The sequence below is a fragment of the Suncus etruscus genome, chromosome 18, assembly GCF_024139225.1.
Source record: "Suncus etruscus isolate mSunEtr1 chromosome 18, mSunEtr1.pri.cur, whole genome shotgun sequence".
NCBI lineage: Eukaryota > Metazoa > Chordata > Mammalia > Eulipotyphla > Soricidae > Suncus > Suncus etruscus.
Window position 1 is genome coordinate 24,425,530 of NC_064865.1, and position 22,005 is coordinate 24,447,534.

Consider the following 22,005-nt stretch of genomic DNA (forward strand, 5'->3'; position numbering starts at 1 on the left):
GCAACAAGGAAATCATAAGAGCCAAACTTGAGCAAACTTAAAAAGGTGCCTCTTATGATGGCAGGCTGGAATGGTGATGGTGGGGTGGTGGTAGGAATAGACTCTGCAAATATTGGTAGAGGGAGGTTGATACTGGTGCTGGGATTGGTGCTGAAACCATTACATGTCTAAAAATCAGCTATGAATAACTAAATAGCAGTGTTTTAAGAGAAATATTAAAGGAAAAAAGAAATAGGTGATGCTAGATAGATTTTTCTGGTTCTTCAGGGTCTTGCTTTTCTTTGCAATCTAGGAACTGGAAAGTGCAGTTGGGAGTTGGACAGATGATTTGGTGCAGCTGACACTGCTGAAGGAGACCCTTCGTGCCTTCATCAGTGCCGAGGATATCGCCATCCTCAACGAGCGGATGGAGCTTCTGCAGAGACAGTGGGAGGAACTGTGCCATCAGGTATGCCCAAATGTACACTTAGTGTGGGTCACTGGGTGGCAACTGAGGTAGCACTGGGCTTCATGCACATTTGTTTTTGGGGGGGATTTTTTGTTTTATTTTGGGGCCACACCCAATGGCATTTAGGGGTTACTTCTGGCTATACTCAGAGATCACTCCTGCAGTCTCAAGGGACCATATGTACCAGGGCTTACTTATGGATTGGCCATAAGTAAGGCAAACTCCCTACATGCTGTGCTATTGCTCTGGTCCTTTCATGCATATTTAGACTCATTCTAGATTTCTCATATGTACAGGGATGAATTTTTTGTGTATTAGGAGACTATCACAGATAGAGATCTTCCTACCTACCTAATGTTATACTTGAGATGCTCCCAAACTGGATTTTCTTGCCCAACCTTTCACTAATAGACACAGTTTTGGGGTTTGAATTTGTTGTTGTTGTTGTTGTTGTTGTTGTTATTTTTGTTTCACTTTTATTTTGTTTGGGGGCTACACCCAGTAGCACTCAGTGATTACTCGGCTCTGCACTTAGAAATCACTCCTGGCAGACTTGGGGGATCATATGGGATGCTAAGGATTGAACTCAGTTCAGCCATGTGCTATGTGCATAGCAAATGTGCTATGCCCCAAGGCATATGTTTTTAAGGGGATCAGGTTGGTGGTTCAAAGATATGATTCACCAAGGTGGATCTAGTAGGGGAAAAATGCATAATTATTAAATATGAAACTGGTTTTGCACATGAAACATTTGTTGCTACTGCTGATTGACAGGTTATTTCCTGGTAATTTATAGATGTGTGGCATTGTTAGTCTTACTTCCTTCACTTGTTTACTATGCACTATATCTTAAAAGAGATAAATTAGACTTTGGGGCTTTGATTTGGAAATGAAGTGGGGGTAGGGTGGGGGAGTCTAGGAAACTATTCAAAAAATAACAGAATAGTCTTACTCATCTATGGGTTTTAAGAAAAATAAAAGACATTTTTGCAAGAATCCACAGAGACAAAGAGAGGAGGGCTGGAAGGTCCAGCTCACGACATGAAGTTCACCACAAAGGGTGGTGAGTGCAGTTAGAGAAATAACTACACTGAGAACTATCAAAGCAATGTGAATGAATGAGGGAAGTGGAAGAAAACCTGTCTAGGGTACAGGTAGGAGTGGGGTGGGGAGGAGGGAGATTTAGGACATTGGTGGTGGGAATGTGGCTCTGGTGAAGGGGGGTGTTCTTTACATGACTGAAACCCAACTACAATCATATTTGTAATCAAGGTGTTTAAATAAAGATATTAATTATATACTAAAAAAGAAATAATAATCTAAAAAATAACAAGAAAGGCTCCCAAGTCCACACCAGCACTGACTGTGCTGTGAGGCTGTGAGGACCTTCCCTCTAAGAAGTGGGGTCTCACCTCTCGCATTCCTTTTTGTACCTTGATCATCATATCTAGCACCTATTTATCCATGTTGTTTATTCATTCAATGAATCACCACATTAACTAATTGTGAATTTAATAAGCTCGTGCTGCCTTGTCATCCAGTTTGTAATTGAGTTGATATTCGATTCAATGCAGAAGAACCAGTAATAGAGCTTTGCATATGTGAGGTCCTGAGTTCAATCTCCAACATCACACACACGCATGCACCCTCACACACACACACAGACACACACACACACACACACACACACACACACACACACACAAAGACACTATAAAGAATAAAAAAGAAAATGAAATGCCTATTGGTACTTCCTGGGTAAACTGGAAATCTTGTATTTTTTCGGAACTAAGTCCAGTTTGTCATTGTGTAAAGTATGTGCTTTGCCTCTGATCCACTTTCCCAGCCCTTAATTATAAATCTTACAAGGGAAATATTCTGTTGATTTGTATGAAAATTTATCGTTGGATTTTTTTAAGTGAAAATGGAGTTTTATTTTGAAATCCAGGGGAAAGGATGAGAGGGATGGAAAGAGAGAGAAGAGAGAAAGAGTAATGTACTTAAGAAAAAGCCCTGGTGCATGGCCCAGATTTAAAGTAGGAAAGCATCGAAGTCCACATCTCAAGAGAGGAGATGTGGGTAACATGTGCATGTGAATATCATATACATGAGCTTAGGGAGTACATGTGCACCAGATCTTGATTTTATTTAATTATTAATTAATTAGTTAATTAAATCACTGTGAGATACACAGTTACAAAGTTGTTCATGATTGAGTTTCAATTATACAATGTTTTAATTCCCATCTCTTTACCAGGGCACATTTCCAATGTCACTAGTTCCTCTCCCCCTTATCTCCTCTCAGCCAGTTTCTATGACAGATATTTTTTTCTCTCTCTCTCTTGCTCACTCTTTTTTTTTAAATACAATATCATTAAATGTAATCAATGCACTTGCTATGGTGATGCATATCACTTTACCTTCTTTAAGCACCTAGTTCTTATCTAAAGTGATCATTTTCAATTATCATTGTCTTAGTAGCCCCACTCCCACACTCTCTGTGGCAAGTTTTCAACCATGACCTATCCTTCTGGGCCTCATAAAAGCTGGACTTTTAAACAATTGGCAGGTGAGGGTGCTTCATGTTACATGCCTCTGGTTGTGGTTTTAATGGAAAGGCCCAAAGATGTTCTGCTCAGGTCTATGGTGCTGGGGACCCTGAGGGCCACACCCAGTTTTCCAGGGCTACAATAGATGGTGGTTGGGGACTAATGGTGTCAGGAATAGCATCTCGGTCAGTTGTGTTCAAACCATGTGTCCTAACCCTGTACTATCTCCCTGGCTCCTTTGAGCTGCATATTTACTGGAGATTATTTCATATTTACTATATGAAATGTATATCATTTTACATTTCTGTTAATATGTAAATATTAAATGATTTTATATTTACCTCACTGCAATGTGTTATACCTTGAAAATGGTTGGACTGGATGCTGAGGTGATAGAATGGGAAGACAGATTGGTCCGGTGACTTTGAAGCCTGGTGGAGTATAAGGCAGAGAGAAAGCAGACTCCATTGGGAGGAGCATTTCAGGATAAGAACTCGTAAGAATTGCTTTCTCTGCTCAACCCATGGCAGACACTGGCCCCAGAGGCTGCAACAGCAATATATGATTCATAGATCCTGATCCTCGAACCTAGGCCTCAGGGAAAAAAAAAAAAAAAAAGAATTGCTTTCTCAATTTCAAACCTGTTGTTCAGCTCTATATCCCTCTACTTTTCTTCCTTTCACTTTTTCTGACTCCAGGATTCCCATCATTCTGCAGCAGGAAACAGTTTACGAAGCTCAGAGTTGGGGGAGGGGAAAAAAAGAAACTCAGAGTCATGCACACTTGTGGGGGGGGGGTCCACAGCCACTGATGCTTAGGGTCTGTCCTTGGCATTGTGCTCATGGATCACTTCTAATAGGGAGAAGGGGACCATATGTAGTGCCAGGATTGCACCTGGATTGAGCATGTGCAAGGCTTATGGTCCCTTAATTGACTTGACATCAACAACAAATTTTGGGGATTGGAATGAGAATTCAACCAGAAAAGGGTTTGTTGAATTTGATTCCCAGTATCCCATATGGTCCCCCAAGCCTGCCTGAGCACAGACCAGGAATAAGTCCTGAGTACAGTTAGGTGTAATGAAGGAAGGAGTGAGGAAAGAGGAAGTGAGGAAGGAGGGAGGGAGGGAGGAAGGAAGGGAGGAAAGGAAGGAAGGAAGGAAGGAAGGAAGGAAGGAAGGAAGGAAGGAAGGAAGGAAGGAAGGAAGGAAGGAAGGAAGGGAAGGAAGGAGGGAAGGAAGGAGGGAAGGGAGGGAGGGAGAGAGGAAGGAGGGAAGGGAGGAAGGAAGGGGGAGGGAGGGAGGGAGGAAGAGAGGAAGGAAGGGAGGGAGGGAGGGAGGGAGGGAGGGAGGGAGGGAGGAAGGAAGGAAGGAAGGAAGGAAGGAAGGAAGGAAGGAAGGAAGGAAGGAAGGAAGGAAGGAAGGAAGGAAGGAAGGAAGGAAGGAAGGAAGGAGTAGTTTTTGTTAGGAAAATGACTCTCTGTTTCTAGATTGAAACCCAGAAAACTTAGAAGCACACTTGGTCAAGGTGTGAACAATTCCCTCCAAACAAAAACCTTTGAAAAAGAATGATATAAAAGATGTAAGGTCAATGACAAATTCAAAATTAATTTCTCTACTTTCTTTTTTTTTGTTGTTTTTTGCTGTCTGATGCTTAATTCTTTTTTCTTTTTTTTTATTTTTATTTTTATAAAGACAAAGATACAAAGAGAGGACAAGGTGAAGTTACAGTGGGAAGACAATCACCCATAAACACAATTCTCATTTTCAGCCAAAAAACAATAAGAAAAGTAAAACAAAACGCATGCACCATTGTGCACTTTGTCCCTCAAGTCCCCATATTATAGTACATTATAACATTTCTTAGCAGTACACAAAGCAATCTAAAGTCACAAAATTTATGTAACTCCTTTAACATTAAAGGCTATAGTATTGTTGACACTATTGATCGTAATACATTAGTTTATTAAGGATGAGTCTAAGGAGCACAGCAAAGAAGGTGTTAGAATGGCAATTATTTGCATAGGCCCAGCACAATATAGGGGGTATGGAAAGGAAAAGCCTTGGCCTAAATACAAGGGGGGCTAGAAGGGGTGTTCTTTTCTTTTTTTTAACATAATTTTTATTTTAATTGTAGTGGCTTACATATCGTTCACAGTAATATTCCAGGTACATATTTACATTGAATCAGGGGGATTCCCACCACCAAATTATCCTCCCACAACCGCTCCCATTCTGCCTCCCATATCCTCCGCTCTTCCCCCCAGGGGCTGCTGTGGTGTTTCACCTTCTTCTTTTCCCCATCGTCTCTCAAACCAAGGAGGAGAGCCTCTAGAATGACTCCGCTCATAGTCAGCGTAGTTGATTTTTACCCCATTATATTACCTTTCTCTTCCTCAAACAAATCCACATAACTTGATCTTTCTAGCCCCGCCCCCCAACTAGAGGGGGAAATAATGGAGGCACCAAGACCAAACAGGTATAAGCCCACTAAGTAATTTCTCTACTTTCTAGACATTTTATTTCTCTCACTCATTAAGATTGTCATGATAGTTTTTAGTGTATAGTAGTTATTTCCCTAACTTCACTCACCACTCTTTGTGGTGAGCTTCATATTGTGAGAAGGGACCAACATATTGTGAGAAGAGACCAAATGATCACAGCAATCTTGTTATGTTGATGAACTAGGTATTTTTGCTTAAAAACAAAAAATATCTAGTGTTACTTGTTGACTCAATACTTTGCAGTGTGTTACTGGAAATACTTTGTAGTTGGGTTTCATGTTCTGGCTTAGTGAATTCTGTGATGCTTCAGAGATCTTTGCTTGTTGGTTTCCACCATTTTCTTTCCTTTTTTTTTTTTTTGGTTTTTGAGGCCACACCCATTTGATGCTCAGGGGTTACTCCTGGCTAAGCACTCAGAAATTGCCCCTGGCTTAGGGGGATCATATGGGATGCCGGGGCATTAAACTGCTTGCAAGGCAGACACCTTACCTCTAGCGCCACCTCACTGGCCCCCCACCATTTTCTTTTAAACCTACCATGAATATTCCTACCCAAATCTTTGCTCAGGTCATTCTTCCTTCCTGACCCAAACATCCCTAGCATCCCCTTTTCTCTGGTTTTCTTTCTTTTTTTTAACTTGATTGATTGGTTGGTTTTTGGGCTATACCCAGTGGCACTCAGAGGTTATTCCTGGTTTCTCCACTCAGAAATAGCCCCTGGCAGGCTGGAGGACCATAGGGGATGCCAGGAATCAAACCAGGTCCCTTCCTGGTAGGCTGCATGCAAGGCAAATTCCCTACAGCTGTGCTATCTCTCTGGCACCTCCCTCTAGTTTTTTAACACATCATTTTTCTTTTTTTTTTTTTCTTTTGGTTTCTTTCGGCCACACCTAGCAGAGCTCAGAGGATTCTCCTGGCTCTGTGCTCAGAAATCATTCCTGGCTCAGGGGACCATATGCGATGCCAGGGATCAAATCTGTATCCATCCTGGGTCAGCTATATGCAAGGCAAATGCCATACCACTGTGCTACCACTCTGCCCTAACACATCATTTTTCACAGGCTTTAAGTGCCTTTGAGGCACTTTTCAAGATTCTCAGACCCTCTAATTTTTTTAGTTCCTCTGAATTGCCATTTTCCTTTTGATGATTCACTTCATATGACTATGGCTTTCCCCTTTTCTCTGTTTCTTTTTGTTTCTGATTGGAGTTCACAGCTGTGAGGCCCTGGAGAATGAAGGCCTTTTTTTACTGTGTCTAGAACAGCTAGTCTTATAAGGCTTTGTGAACACTTTTTAATGACCACTTGGGGCTTTCTTTATGTCTGCAGTGCTTAGAGCAACTAAGTAGTTGGAAGCATTGTGAGCCATTAAAAAACAGTTGAGGACATTTGTTTTTATATCTTTAAGTTTCTCTAGGTGTCAACTCATGACAAGGTTCCTGAATATTCAGAAATTCTGAGAGACTGATTAGGCAGTACTCTTTGCTTTGTGGAATTCTGGTTCTATGTAAAAATGCTAAGATAAACAAACTCAAAACTTCCAGGTACAAGAAGACACACAATTATACACTTTCAAAACCCCAGAGATAGTATAAGGGTTATACTTATATAACTTATACTTGCATGCAGTTGACTCTGGTTCAATCCTTGACACTGCATATAATTACTTGAGCTCCTCAGAAATGATTCCTGAGCATGAGTCAGAAATATTCCCTGAGGACAGCTGAGTGTGGCTCAAAAAGTAGTTGTAAAAATTACACACTTCCAGTTACAAGATGACCATATCTACAATTGGAAAAATGTGCTGCATGGTTCCGGCAGTTAATAAGATACTGGTATATAGTTCCAAGTTTCTGAGCATCTGGAGCTCAAACATCCTAACCACCTGCATGCGCGCGTGTACACACACACACACACACAAACGGGTAATTATGTGAAGTGAAGGCTATGTATCTATATTTATACATATATACTTGTATCTCCATCACATTCTGCTCCTTACACTTGCATGCTATCATGTGAAAATTGGATCTCTGTAATCCTGAATCAAAGAAAGAGTGGGGAACAATTATAGGCTATAAACTTGGTTAACTGAGTTATATATAGCTCGGTTGTTAGCAAATAGATTCTGAAAGTTGTGGATCACATGATCCCTGGCTATGAAGCAATTAATTCTTTGCACCTTAAATGGGCATATTTTTCTTTAGTAAAGTAACAGGAAATTGAACACTTGTAGCATTTCTGGAAACTCTACTCGGGATTTTCAGCCTAAAATTTAAGTATATACCTCTCACAGCATTTCAGTATAAATAAAATTATGTAAACTCTAGGTATGACTAACAGAAGGGTCTGGACATAACTATCAGGCAATTATTTGATGACTGTATCAGAAATTAGTTACTTGTTCTTGAACTGATGTTTCCGGAGATCTTCTACCAAGTATGAAACCACAAGAGGAAATAACGGGTATGCATCTCCTTTTCAAAGTTAACAACTTGAGATAAACATGACCTCCTCACTTCATGAGAGAGCCAGGAGCTGCTTCCTGGACCCACCGAGGCAGCTGGTGAGGAGTTAGGAGTAATTGGACACGTGGAGAAGGAGGATGCAGTGGTGTAAGTGAAATCTGTGCAGCAAAACTTGTGGATAGAATCAAATCTGTGGATTCTATTGCCAATAGAGTTCCCAAGAGGCTTGTTACATTGTCTGTGTATACTTTTAGGTGATATTTGCTTTTATTCCTGTTTTGGTTTGTAGATCTGTGTGTAATTCTAGATAGGACACGAATATATCATCATTGTAATTGCTGGGAGCTTTTCAAGCTGTTGCGATCAAAATATTTGCAGGAGAAAATGATGGATTTCCAATTCAAGTTGCCTCACACTTGGAAGGGTTTAGTCAGTACTTGTCAGTGGCTACAAAGCAGTGAGTTTCTTCCCTAGAGAAAACCCCAGCATGGGCTGAGATTATTTAAGCATTTATCACATACAATATTGTGTGTGTGTGTGTGTGTGTGTGTGTGTGTGTGTGTGTGTGTGTGTGTATTTAATTGAGGTCATAGTGGCTAATGACTGCAAATACTTTTTATGCTTTTGGGATACACTATTATCACAGTATGATCCTTCTCTCTTTGGCAACTCAGCTGATGGTCTGAATTTTAGAGTTTGTTGTCATTGGACTTTGTTCTCTTGCTTTGTTTCTATAGACCACCAATTAGTGCAAGCTTCTGGTATTGTCTTTCTCCTTTTGACTTATTTCTCCCACAGTTTTTAAATACCAGCCACACTCCTTTTCTGTTGCTCTGTGAACTGAGAAACAGTCCTATCTTGCAGAGTTCAAAATCCTAGAGTCTCAACAGAAAAACACAAAACACTGTGTCAGAGTTCAAGAGAGAAGAGGGGTCATTAAAGGTGTGATCTCACCTTCAGCATTGGTGTAGCTTTGAAGTAAAAATGGTATTTAATATTTTCCCCCATGGCTTTTTCTATTTCTTTCAGTATCTACCTTATTTAATTCATTGCCACCTGTATTTGGGGGGCCTCAAAGAAATTACAGTAACAAGCAGCCTTATACTAACAGATAAATGCATCATAGATTTACTAGTGCCACCCAGTTATATTTTGATATTTTAATAATATGTTTATTGATATTAATAATAATATGTTATTGATATTAATAATATCTTTATTTAAACACCATGATTACAAAAATGATTGTAGTTGAACATCCCCCTTCACCAGTGCAACATTCCTACCACCAATGCCCCCATCTCCCTCTTTTCCCTCCCTCTGCCCATATTTGAGACAGACATTCTCTTTCTCTCATTTATAGTCTCACTCATCTTTTTTTTTGCAGGCTTACACTTTTGTATTCAAGATATTTATGTTGTATAATGATGTTTATTTTTTATTAATAATTTTTATTTTGATCAAAGTGAATTACAAATCATTCACAGTAGTATTTTAGGTACATAGTGACATTGAATCAGGGCCATTCCCACCACCAATCTTGTCCTCTCTCCACCCCTGTTCCCAGCATGCATCCCATATCACCCCTCCTTTCTTAGATGTAGAATCACAGATTGTATGAGACCCTGAATATGATTTATCTAATTATGAAGAGAGCCAGCACTTGGCAGAATTGTTAACTAGGCAGTAAAGAGCAATAGCAATAATTTCTTTCTTATTTTCTGAAGAAAATAAGTTTATAGTTCATCAAAAAGTAAAATGATTGTGCAAAAACCAAGATCACTAATTACAAAAGACTGACTGCAACCACTGCCACTGAGCAGAACTTTAGCTGGAGCCATAAAGACTCTACCTTAGACTTTATCCTAAGATCTGTGCAAAAACCAGGATCTCTAATTACAGAGGACTGACTTTGACAACCACAACTGAGCAGAATATTTTCTGGGACCATAGAGAAAGACCTTAAGGTTTGATAGTGAACATGTCTGGAGCCTGTAGTTGGTCTCATGACATATGTTTCAAGGTTGGAGACACCCTGTATCTCTTAGGCCAAGGGGATTTCTCTTTCTTTCTTTCTTTCCTTCTTTCTTTCCTTCTTTCCTTCTTTCTTTCTTTCTTTCTTTCTTTCTTTCTTTCTTTCTCTTTCTTTCTTTCTCTTTTCTTTCTTTCTTCTTTCTTTCTTTCTTCTTTCTTTCTTTCTTTCTTTCTTTCTTTCTTTCTTTCTTTCTTTCTTTCTTTCTTTCTTTCTCTTTCTTTCTTTCTTTCTTTCTTTCTTTCTTTCTTTCTTTTCTTTCTTCTTCTTTCTTTCTTTCTTTCTTTCTTTCTTTCTTTCTTTCTTTCTTTCTTTCTTTCTTTCTTTCTTTCTTTCTTTCTTTCTTTCTTTCTTTCTTTCTTTCTTTCTTTCTTTCTTGGCAGTTTATTGATTGATTGATTGATTGATCGATTGGTTTTGAGGCCATACCCAGCAATGCTCAGGAATGACTTGTGGCTCTGCACTCAGAAATCACTCCTGGCAACCTTGGGAAACCATATGGGATGCCAGGAATCGAACTCAGTCCATCCCAGGTCAGCCACGTGCAAGGCAAACACCCCACTGCTGTACTATCTCTCCAACCACGGGAATTTCTTTCTAATGTTCCCAATATTTACTGTGCCTACGCAAAATAAAAAAAAATATATATATATAATATATATTGCCATATCAGCTCTCCTGCTTTATTTTCTTTTTCTTTTTTTTTCTTTTTTCTTCTTTTAAATTTATATTTTATAGCTTGTAGACAGTGGCTCCCATCCACTTTTTTTTTTAACGAGAACCATAGAATTTGAATCATCTTGTTCTGCCTCATATTTCTATGGCTTCCTAAAAATTGAGAAAAAAAATGTGGATGACACCAGGGGCAAAGCAATAGAGCGTTGAGCATTGAGTGGAAATAAAAAATGATCAGACCTAAATGCCCAACCCAAAGTCAATGACATTAGAATCACGAGACCCAAACTACACCAAGCTATATACAAAAGGGACCTGTTACACTAGCAATCCAGGGGGCTAAGTGTGGAGTTGTGGGTTGCATATTGGGAACAGGGGTAGAGGGCGGACAACTCTGGTTGTGGAAATGCCCAAATTCACTGTCACTGAGACCTTAAATATAACTGTGAAAGACTTGTAATTCACATTGTTCTCAAAAGAAAAAAGTAAAAATAGATTGCTGGCAAAATCATGTGTATTAAAGCAAAAAAAAAAAAAAACCCAGCAAAAATGTTAACAGTGCTAGTGTCTAGAATATATTACATATGTTTCCTACCATTCTTTCAAGGTTTTTGTATGTCTGAAAGTTTTCATCATAAATTTATGATGTGGAATATACATATAATTGAGGTGATATTTAATGCATAGAAGGAATGTGACAGGATGTTTTGCCATCATCACCATGACTTTGTTCTACAAAGACCAACTGTAAAAAAGAGGGGTCATATTTCTATAACTTAATATCATTATACATGGTTAATAGTCATCCTTTTTTTTGTTTTGTTTTGTTTTTTTTTTTGGTTTTGGGGCCATACCCGGTGGTGCTCAGGGGTTACTCCTGGCTGTCTGCTCAGAAATAGCTCCTGGCAGGCACGGGGGACATATGGGATACCAGGATTTAAACCAACCACCTTTGGTCCTGGATCAGCTGCTTGCAAGGCAAACACCGCTGTGCTATCTCTCCGGGCCCAATAGTCATTCTTAAGTAGAAACATCTCTGTGTCTCAACCAGCACTGAAATAAAGAATATTATCAAGTCAGAAAACATATAATTATGAGAAAAGATCAAGATTTAGAGATAAAAAATTAGATCCATAGTTTTTATAATATATAAAGAGCTATTATGACTTAATAATAAAGAGACAAGCCAACTTAAAAAATGGAGCAAATAAGGCATTGTAAAAATGGCCATCCATAATAAATCTTGAGAGTTTGCCTATAGAGCTGAGTCTGCTAAGCGAAGAGTGAGGAGTCAGAGGGGATGATAAAGGGGAGCTGATACTTTGGTAAAGTGTAACTAAGCAACATGGAATTCTTGAATTTTTATTTGTAACAGTACTTATATTATATTGCCTCACTTTTTTAAAAATGGGTGATGGATTTAGGTGTATCTTCAGAGAAAATACACAAATGACCACGAAATGTGAGACGATCTTTAATATTACTTGTTATCAAGACATGCAAATCAGAAGAACTTCAGTGAGTCACCACTTCATTCAAGTAGTGACTGTAATCAAAAAGTAGATCATGACAACTGTAGGTGAGAATGTGAAAAAATTGAATCTTCACTTTCATAGCAAAAGTGTGAAATGGTAGCATCACTTTGGAAAATAATCTGTAGTGCTATCATTAACTCAGGAATTCTGCTTCTGGGTATCTCTTCTGGAGAATTGAAACACATTTTCAGAAACACACTTTTGTGTGATGTTCATAGCAACCCCTAAATGGAAACCACCTAAATGTCTATCAACAGTGAATTGGCAAATAAATATGTGCTAAGTTTATCTGAAAAACTAAATTGACCAATTAAGAAAGTAAAGTACTGATTCCTGCTGCCACATGAAAAAGGCAAGTCAGAAAAGACTGTGTTATAGTATTTGATGTATATGAAATATCTAGACTGCACAAATCTATATTGACAGGAAGTAGTTTAATGCTGGGAAAGGGAGGGTAATAGAAAGTGATTGGTGATGGGAATAAGGTGTGTGTGTGTGTGTGTCTGTGTCTATGTATATCTGTGTGTGTGCATGCATGCATGCATGTGAATATATTCTGAATTTGTGGGTGATTATGAAAATCCATATAAAAACATAGAATAGTACAGATAAATTTGCAAGCTGTTTGATAGTTTTATTATAGCTCATAAAACTACTAGGAAAATAAAGCACCAAAGAGCAAGAAATTAGAAGAAAAATATAATAATTTGTTTCCAGAATGCAGTTGTCAGTGCCACAATTGAATTTCAGCTCTGTCCATCTGCACCATCCCAAAAACTGACTCAATTGATTCTCCTTTCCCTTCCTTATCTCCTTTTCTTTCTATTTTTCCCATCATTCCCCCTGTCTTTTCTCAATTTAGTTTATTTCTTTTTTTTTTTCCAGCAAAAGTGTACTTTCATTCTGTATCATTTCTATACTGAACTCACTGTAATCTAAAGCTGGATTGTTTAGAATCTTTATTTTAATAAAAAATAGCTGAGGTAGCTTTGCATTATAAGACAATATTGTAAATCTATTTCTGCAGAGACTGCACAGAAAATAAAATTCCATTCTTCACCATGTAGCTGGCCTGATATACCCATCTTCCTTTCCTTTTTCCATCTGCTCACCACTAATTTAGTCTTCTAATCTAAAGATTTATTTTTCTTCTATTTAGTTCATTTGTTTTTGGTTCTTTGTGACCCACATTTCAGTGAAATCATGCTGTGTTTGTCATTGAGTCCAATTCTCTAAACATGATAGCAGTACCCTTGAGATCCATCTGTAGTATTATTTAAATTAATAAAGGGTTTTATCTTTTTTTTTAATAACCGAATAATCATTTATGGGTTGCTTCCAGATCCTGGCTATTCCCAGAGGATGTAGCTGCTGTAAATGTGACTGGCCTATTTCTCATGTTCAGAGTCATTAATAAACTGACGTATAGGTGGTTCCATGGGTAGAAATTACAGAGCTCATCTTCCACTTGTAATAGAAAATCTTGCTACAAAACTTTCTTGGAAACTGTTCTTGGCCCTTGCTCCTTGGGAAACCATGACTTAAAAAGACAGTCAACCATTGCTCATCCTGCTTTCTTAACTTCCTAAACTGTGGGTCACAAACAAACCCAGATGGGGTCTGTGCAAGTGAAATCAGTGGCCACCCCCAAATTGGCAACAATAAAAGGTTTCTGAACATGGAACCAACCTTTCATGAATCTGAATTATTTCTGTCAGTGCTTATGTTGCGTTTCTTGGGCAAAAAGGAGTCCCAAGAGGGGAGCTTAGATTTAAGAGATGATTGATGATTGGTTATGGGAACAGTGGCTTCCATTCACAGTGAAGTATTACTTGGCTTCAAGAAGAGATGAGTCATGTCATTTTCTGCCATGTGGATAGATTTGGAGAGTATCCCACTGAGTGAACATATTCTGAAGGAGATGGGCACACATAATATGATCATCTTCATATGGTAGATATAAAGAAACATAGTAAAGAAATGACAAATGGTGAAGGCAACAGCCCTGAGAAATGGTCTTAGAGAACTGAGTTTACCATGAATGATGGGCAGAGGTAGGGATATGTTGAGCAGTGGAGGGGGGGGGGGATATTCTGGTGGATGCTATGTTATTGGAACATCATATGCATGAATCCCTATCATCAGCAATATTTTAAGTCACGGTGCTAAAGCTAAAATTTTTTTTTTACTGAAAAGTATTTGTTTTTATTTTTTTATTTTTTTTTTGGTTGGTTTTTGGTGTTTGGGTCACAGCCGGCAGTGCTCAGGGGTTATTCCTGGCTCTATGCTCAGAAATTGTTCCTGGCAGGCTCAGGGGACCATATGGGATGCCGGGATTCGAACCAATGACCTTCTGCATGAAAGGCAAAGGCCTTACCTCCATGCTATCTCTCCAGCCCCTTGTTTTTATTTTTTAAGTTATTTTACCAGCTAAATTTTTTAAAGTCTTCTTGTTCACCTAACATGGCAGATTTGCTGTTGTCCTCAATTGTCCCATTTGACTCTTTCCAGCTCTCCTTAAGGCGACAGCAAGTAAGCGAGAGATTGAACGAATGGGCAGTCTTCAGTGAAAAGAATAAAGAGCTTTGCGAATGGCTGACACAGATGGAAAGCAAAGTTTCCCAGAACGGAGATATTCTCATTGAGGATATGATAGAGAAGCTGAAAAAGGTATGATTAACTGGCCCCCGATGTTTCACTCTGCATGGTGCTAATGTCTACTTTTCATGAGGATGTTAGATGACCTTAGTCATAATTATGTTCCTGTGCAAGGAGCTCTCGACTGCAAACATTGTCTCTTTCCACTATAAAATAAATTGGCATCTTAAGTGTTGTAATTGTATACAAAGCAAAGAAAATATTTTGAATTTGTGATGAAACAGATTATTTGCTATTATTAGTGATCACTATTTAGGGGTTGTAGTTACCTGTTCCATAGGAATACTATACTGTATTTTTAAAATACAGTATACTATACTGTACACTGTATTTTAAAAATAGTGTATAGTGTGTGTGTATATATATAAAGCAGGATGAGCAACGATTGACTGTCTTTTTAGGTCATGGTTTCCCAAGGAGCAAGGGCCAAGAACAGTTTCCAGGAAAGTTTTGTAGCAAGATTTTCTATTACAAGTAGAAATGAGCTCTGTAATTTCTACCCATGGAACCACCTATATGTCAGCTTATTAATGACTCTAAACATGAAAAATAGGCCAGCATAGTATATATATATATATATATATATATATATATATATATATATATATATATATATATATACATATACAGATATATATGTATATATAGTATAGTATATAGCATATACTATACTATACTAGTATATGCTATATTAGTATGTATATACTATACTATATAGTATATATAGTACTGTGTGCTATATATACTATAGTACATATAGTACTATATACATATATACACTATATACTAGTACTATATGCATAGTACTATAGTATGTACTATACTAGTATAGTATAGTATGTATATATAGTATACTATACTGTATAGTATTTTTAATTTTTGTTTGTTTTGTTTGGTTTGTTTTTAATTGGGTCTTAGGGAAGGGCCCTACTGGGAGTGTTCATGCCCTGGAGCTATTTCCCATCAGCTTGCAGCAGATGGTGCCATGCCTTGGATGAAACCATAGGCTTTCTTTTTTTTTCTTTTTTCGGCCACACCCATTTGATGCTCAGGGTTTACTCCTGGCTAAGCGCTCAGAAATTGCCCCTGGCTTGGGGGGACCATATGGGACGCTGGGGGATCGAACCACAGTCCTTCCTTGGCTAGCGCTTGCAAGGCAGACACCTTACCTCTAGCGCCACCTCACCAGCCCCAGGGGCTTTCTATATGTTATATATGAGACACATCTCTGGCTTTAGGATTAGGGCCAGAGAGAGATAGATTGAAAGGTATTTGCCTTGCATGAACTTGTGACAGGTGGCTGTGACTCTGGATTGAATCTGTGGCATCACATATTGTCCCCCAAACACCACCAGAAATCACTGATGAACACAGAGTCAGGAATAGTCCCTGCATAGCTCTAGGTATGGCCCATACCTCTACTCTCACCAAGAAGAGATTTACAGTCAACAAACTGTCATTTTTCTCAGCAAAACATAATTCATAGATAGTATCAGGGACAAAGTTACCTAGGAGTTGTTTGGGATTGGGGGGGATTTTTGGTTTTTGTTTTGTATTGTTTATTTGGAGATCACATGCTTCAACGCTCAGGGATTACTTCTGGCTCTGAATTCAGGGATCATTCCTGGGAGAGTTTAGGGAACTAGATGGGGACTGAGGATTCGATCCAGGATGGTCATTTGCAGGAAGCACGCCCTGCCCACTGAGCATGCTCTGGCCCACATATCTGAGAATTTTAGCTGCCTATTATATTTGTTATGTATAATTATTAAACTATTTTATGTATTTGCAATGACCCATAACATTTTCTATCTAGATAAAACTAAGCAAGTTTACATGCATTTATATTTCTCATGGTTCCCATAGCATTTCCATATTATTATTGAACTGTTCAACTTTATGTTTCTCATTGCACATTTCACCAGCTGAAATACAGTGTGCTTTTCATTATTTCTCTAGAATGGAAACTCAGTAATTGGTAATCCCTTATGGAATAGAGACTTGTCTTTTTGTTCATATCTCTATCTCCTACATACACAAGTATACTTGAATTCCCTTAAAAACTCAGTCAATATTTGTTGAATGAATTAATGAATTGTAATTTTATTTATTCTGAAATAAATATAAATAGTTATTAGAAAAATATTTTGTATATTTAGAGACAGCAAAAAAATAAAACTTCAAGGCCATCATCTAATATTAATATCATTACATTTTATTATAAACCTTTACAATGAGGGACAGAGGCTGAAGCAAATGTACAGCAGGTAAGGTACTTGTCTTGCATGCGGTTAAACTCTGAATTTGATCTCTGGCATCTCATATGCTCCCCAAACTCCATCAGGAGTGATCCCTGAGCACAAAGCCAGGAGTAACCTGAGTATATTCAAGTATAGCCCCAAAGCTAAGTAAATAAATGAATAAAATGAGGGCTGAGATGGTATAGATATATTTAATTTTTATTTTATTTTATCTGCTAATAGTTCACTCTACTAGTTTCTAGATGTCACTGTTTTCTGCAGTGATTGATATACTCTAGGCATTATAGTCACATTTATTATAGAATAATTTATATTTTATAATTTATAATTTATTATAGAATAAATATTAGTTAAGTGATTCTTCAGTTTCATTGACATTCTTCATTAAATTTAAGGTTTACACAGAAAATTTAGAGTCCCAAGTTAAAGTTTCGAAAAGAACTTTACTGAGGGTCAGAGAGATAGTTCAGTGGCTATGGTGCTTGCCTTGCATGTAGCCAACTCAGGTTTGGCCCTTGATCCCTGAGTGCAGAGCCAGGAATCAGCCCTGAGCACAGCTGGGTGTGGCCCTAAACCAAAAATATTTTTTTAAAAAGGAAAAGCTTTCATTTATAATATAGGATTTTTTTATACTGGCACAATATCTAGAATACATTTCAAAATATTGAATGTAAAAATAATGACTATGTTCTTTTAAATATAAAGTATGATATTTTGAAAGAAGTCTATATATTTGATTGTGATAACTCTTTTGTTAAGAAAAATAACATCAAGATGGTCATTTTGATAACTGAAAAAAACAATGAATAAATAGACTATTACCAAATATAGCTATAGTCATGGGTATTTAGAAACATATAGTTTAAAAGGTAATGCAAGAGGATTGTTTTATTATAAATACTGTTTTAGATTTAGCCTCTTTTAAATAGACAATCCTCAATCAAATTATATTGAATTTGTAGTAAAATATAAGAAATGTTTAAAAATAGATCCAGTATATTGATCTTTAAACCCAAATGTGAATTTGTGGAAGTTCATAAGAAGGAAGTTTGGAAGACTAGAAAGATAGTACTGCTGATATGGCGCTTCCTTGCACACGATTGACCTAGGTTTAATGCCCAATACCCCAATTCATCAGGAATGTTTCCTGGGGAGGATCACTTACTCACAAATCCAGGAGTAAATTCTGGGGAGGATCACTTACTCACAAATCAGGGCCAGTTGGGAGTGACACCCTTCCCCAAATAAAGAGGACAAATAATTGGGGGTATTAGAAGTGGGAATGCTTATCCTGGGATAGATAACATTTCACTGGCTCCTTTGGAACTCTATTTCTTAAACACTGATTTATGGAGAAGGTCTCTTTGTATACTAACTTCAGAACAAGTATTGGTTAAATATTCATGCTCCTTTAATATCTTTATTGCATATTAGTTGAAATCTTTTACTTAGAAAAATATATGCTGCATAACAGGAAATCAAGACAAAATCAAAAAGTTGATTCTAAAGAGTAAAAGTCAACCAAGGAGGTAATTCAAAGTGCTAGAGCACAAGCTTTTCTGGTGGGAGGCCAGGGTTCAGTTTTTGGCAACACATGGTTGTGCCCCACTCCCCAGTACTAAACCTAGAGTAGACCCTGAATACTACGAGTTGTGAGGATTAAGTCGTATTATAGAGTCAAGAAAACAAAAGTGTGAATCCTGAAAAGAATACAAAAGGTAGAATGCTTTGCCTTTCATGCTCCCAACCTGGGTTCAATCCCGGGCATCCCATATGGTACCCTGAGTACTACCAAGTGATCCCTGAGTTCAGAATCAGGGTGTGGGCCCATGCCTCCCCTCCAAAACATGAAGGTGGAGGTAAGCATGATGAGATATCATTTCTGTTACTTATGCAGTTTAGTAGCTTATCACTTGAGAATAGTCAGTACCTATTCTCCTTTTCTCAAATAATATTTTCAAGGAGCTCTTGTAGAAAACTGGTTAATAAAGGTTGACCACCCACAAATCTTTTGGCCTAATACTACTATTTTGGAGGTTCTTTTTTTTTGGGGGGGGGCACCCTGGTGACACGCAGAGGTTACTTCTGGCTAGGCACTCAGAAATCACTCCTGGCTTGGGGGACCATCTGAGACACTGGGGAATCAACCCAAGGTCCTTTCTAGGTTAGGGCTTGCAAGGCAGATGCCTTATCTTTAGCGCCACTGCTCCCGCCCCTAATACTACTATTTTTGAAAGCTTATTTAACATTTATTTATGATTTGATTTATGATTTGTGAAATCTTGACATTCCATAAGAAGGTCTTTTAAAGATGAATATACCTTTCTCATACATTCTCTACAAATAACAATTGACATGCATATATATATATATATATATATATATATATATATATATATATATATCCATATATTTGTTCATCCACACATCTCAGCAGTTTTGGTACAAGGAACTTTTTTTTATCACTGGGTCATACCTAGAAGCTCAGGGTTTACTCCTGGCTCTTTACTCAGACATTTCTCTTAGTATTGTTTAGGGGATCATATCAGATGCCAGGGATCAAATCCAGGGTAGGCATGTGCAAGGGAAGTGCTAGATTTACCAGCTGTACTATTTTTTAGGCCCTGGAAATAATTTCTTGTGTGTAATATCAGGCAGTGCCAACAATAGCAATCATTTCTAAGCATTATAATTTATCAAATGTTGTATTTCCCATGTATATGCTTTTTTATATACCCATGTTTAATAAATAGAAAACTATTCCCCTTTGCCTTATTTGTATATTTATTTAAGTTTCATTGGTGATAGAGAACATCTGCAATAGGGTTCAGGAGGCATAGGTAGCTCCCTACAATTCTTGACCAATCAGACAATTGTTTTAATGCAGGACCTCATGGATATAGTGCTGCTCAGGATCTGGGGTGCTGGGTATGATACAGGCCACCACAGGGGTGCTGAGGGACTCCAGACATTCACGGAATTCTTTAAGTCCAGGGATTGAACCGGGTTTAGGGGCATGCTAGACAGGCACCTTAAGCACTAGATTATCTCCTTATGTTAATCCCAGTTGCCCTTAAAAACATCAATTTAAAAATGTAGTGCAGGAGACTGGAGTGTATGCTCTGCATGTGGGTGCCCAAAATTTCATCTCTAACACTGCATTTTTCTTCCAAGCACCTCTGAGTGTGACCTAGTAGAAAAAGAAAAAAAAATCTGGAGCCTATACTTATTCTGAAAAGAATAGGTCCTACTAGTTAGTATGTATATGCCCAACATTCATATGATGCCCTTCTATCTGAACTAAATCCAAGCAGCCAAACTGTAATTACCCTCTTTCTATTACAACTGAATTGACTACATTAAAAATAAGCTTTCTGACTTCTGTGATTGCTATTTATTATGCAGGATTATCAAGAGGAAATTGCTATTGCCCAAGAGAACAAAATACAGCTCCAGCAAATGGGAGAACGACTGGCTAAAGCCAGCCATGAAAGCAAGGCCTCTGAGATTGAATACAAGCTGGGAAAAGTCAATGATCGCTGGCAGCATCTCCTGGATCTAATGGCGGCCAGGTACAAAGGGCCCCAGGTCATAGGCATCTTGGCAGAACAGAGTATCTGGTCCCCTGTTAATTTTAGCTAGGACTGTCCCAATCCATCTCTATCTCCATCAGCCATCACTTTAGGTCGTGTTTTCCCCCACTAAGGTTAGTTTATCTAACAGTACATCCTCTTTCTGACTTCATAGCTAGCAATGCTCTTATTTAGCTATAAGTAAGAAAGTATTCTCAGTAAAAATCCTCTACTTAGGGTCTTTCCTGCTACCCACTATTTGTGGAAGATGCTCTTGTCTGAAAAGAACAAAAGATTCTTAGAAGATTTATGGTTATTAAGGAATGGGAATAGGGCTAACTATTATGACTTTGCTACTTTTAAGACATAATATGTGGAGGTCTGGGAGATGGCTCAAAGGGCTGAAGTGAATGCTTTACAAGCAGGATCCCCTGTCAGATCAAGGACTTCTAGACACAACAAAGAGCGATCTAGGCATTATGCCAGGAAATAAACCTACAATTCTGGGTGTGATCTAAAGGAAAAAAATGAATGAATGAATGAATGAATAGATTGATGATATATGGATAGGTACATAGATATATAAATGGATGGATAAATATTGGATGGTAAATGATAAAATGATTGGTAGATTAATCTATTGATAAATGATAGTTAGATAGATAGATAGATTAGATAGATAGATAGATAGATAGATAGATAGATAGATAGATAGATAGATAGATAGAAAACAATGGATAAATAAGTGGATAAGATTGATAGATAGGTAAATGGATATATGGATGGATGGATAGATGGAGAGATAGTAGTTGAAAGATGGATGAATGGGTTGATAGGTAGATACCTGGATACCTAGATGAATAAATGAGTACCATATTTCCGGCATATAAGATGACCACCTAATTTTGCAGTTAAAAACATAGGTTTAGGCCTATATTCCCTGTATCAGACAGAACGTTTCTGTGCTGCAACTGTATGTACCACAGTGAGCCAATCACAACCAGCAAAGGTTCAAAGATTATACTGTAATAGACTTCCTCTCTGACTCTGGCCAATCTGAGCAGGCTTTTGATAGTGTAGATTCGGGTCCAAAACATTGTCTAATTCGGGTCCAAAACATTGTCTAAAAAGCCTGCTTGGATTGGCTGAGTTAGAGAGGCGGTCCAAGCAGCCTTGCAGTGATTGGTCCCTTATCATAGGCACCTTTTCTGGCAATTCCCTGGTGGCGTCAGTTAATCTCCCTCACTACATGAACCAAACAACACCCCATCCTCTGACCCTAGCATTGAACCACCAACACGGTTAGC

General features: G+C 38.1%; 1 protein-coding gene across 1 annotated transcript in view; it reads left to right on the forward strand.

Annotated features, from left to right (window-relative positions):
• The window catches only part of SYNE1 (spectrin repeat containing nuclear envelope protein 1), a 578,994-nt gene that overhangs the window by 493,790 nt on the left and 63,199 nt on the right, over nucleotides 1–22,005 (forward strand). Inside the window, exons 128-130 of the mRNA XM_049765309.1 lie at nucleotides 293–448; nucleotides 14,719–14,877; nucleotides 20,532–20,698. Coding sequence (XP_049621266.1) covers nucleotides 293–448; nucleotides 14,719–14,877; nucleotides 20,532–20,698 — 482 coding nt within the window. The remainder of the gene's footprint in view (nucleotides 1–292; nucleotides 449–14,718; nucleotides 14,878–20,531; nucleotides 20,699–22,005) is intronic.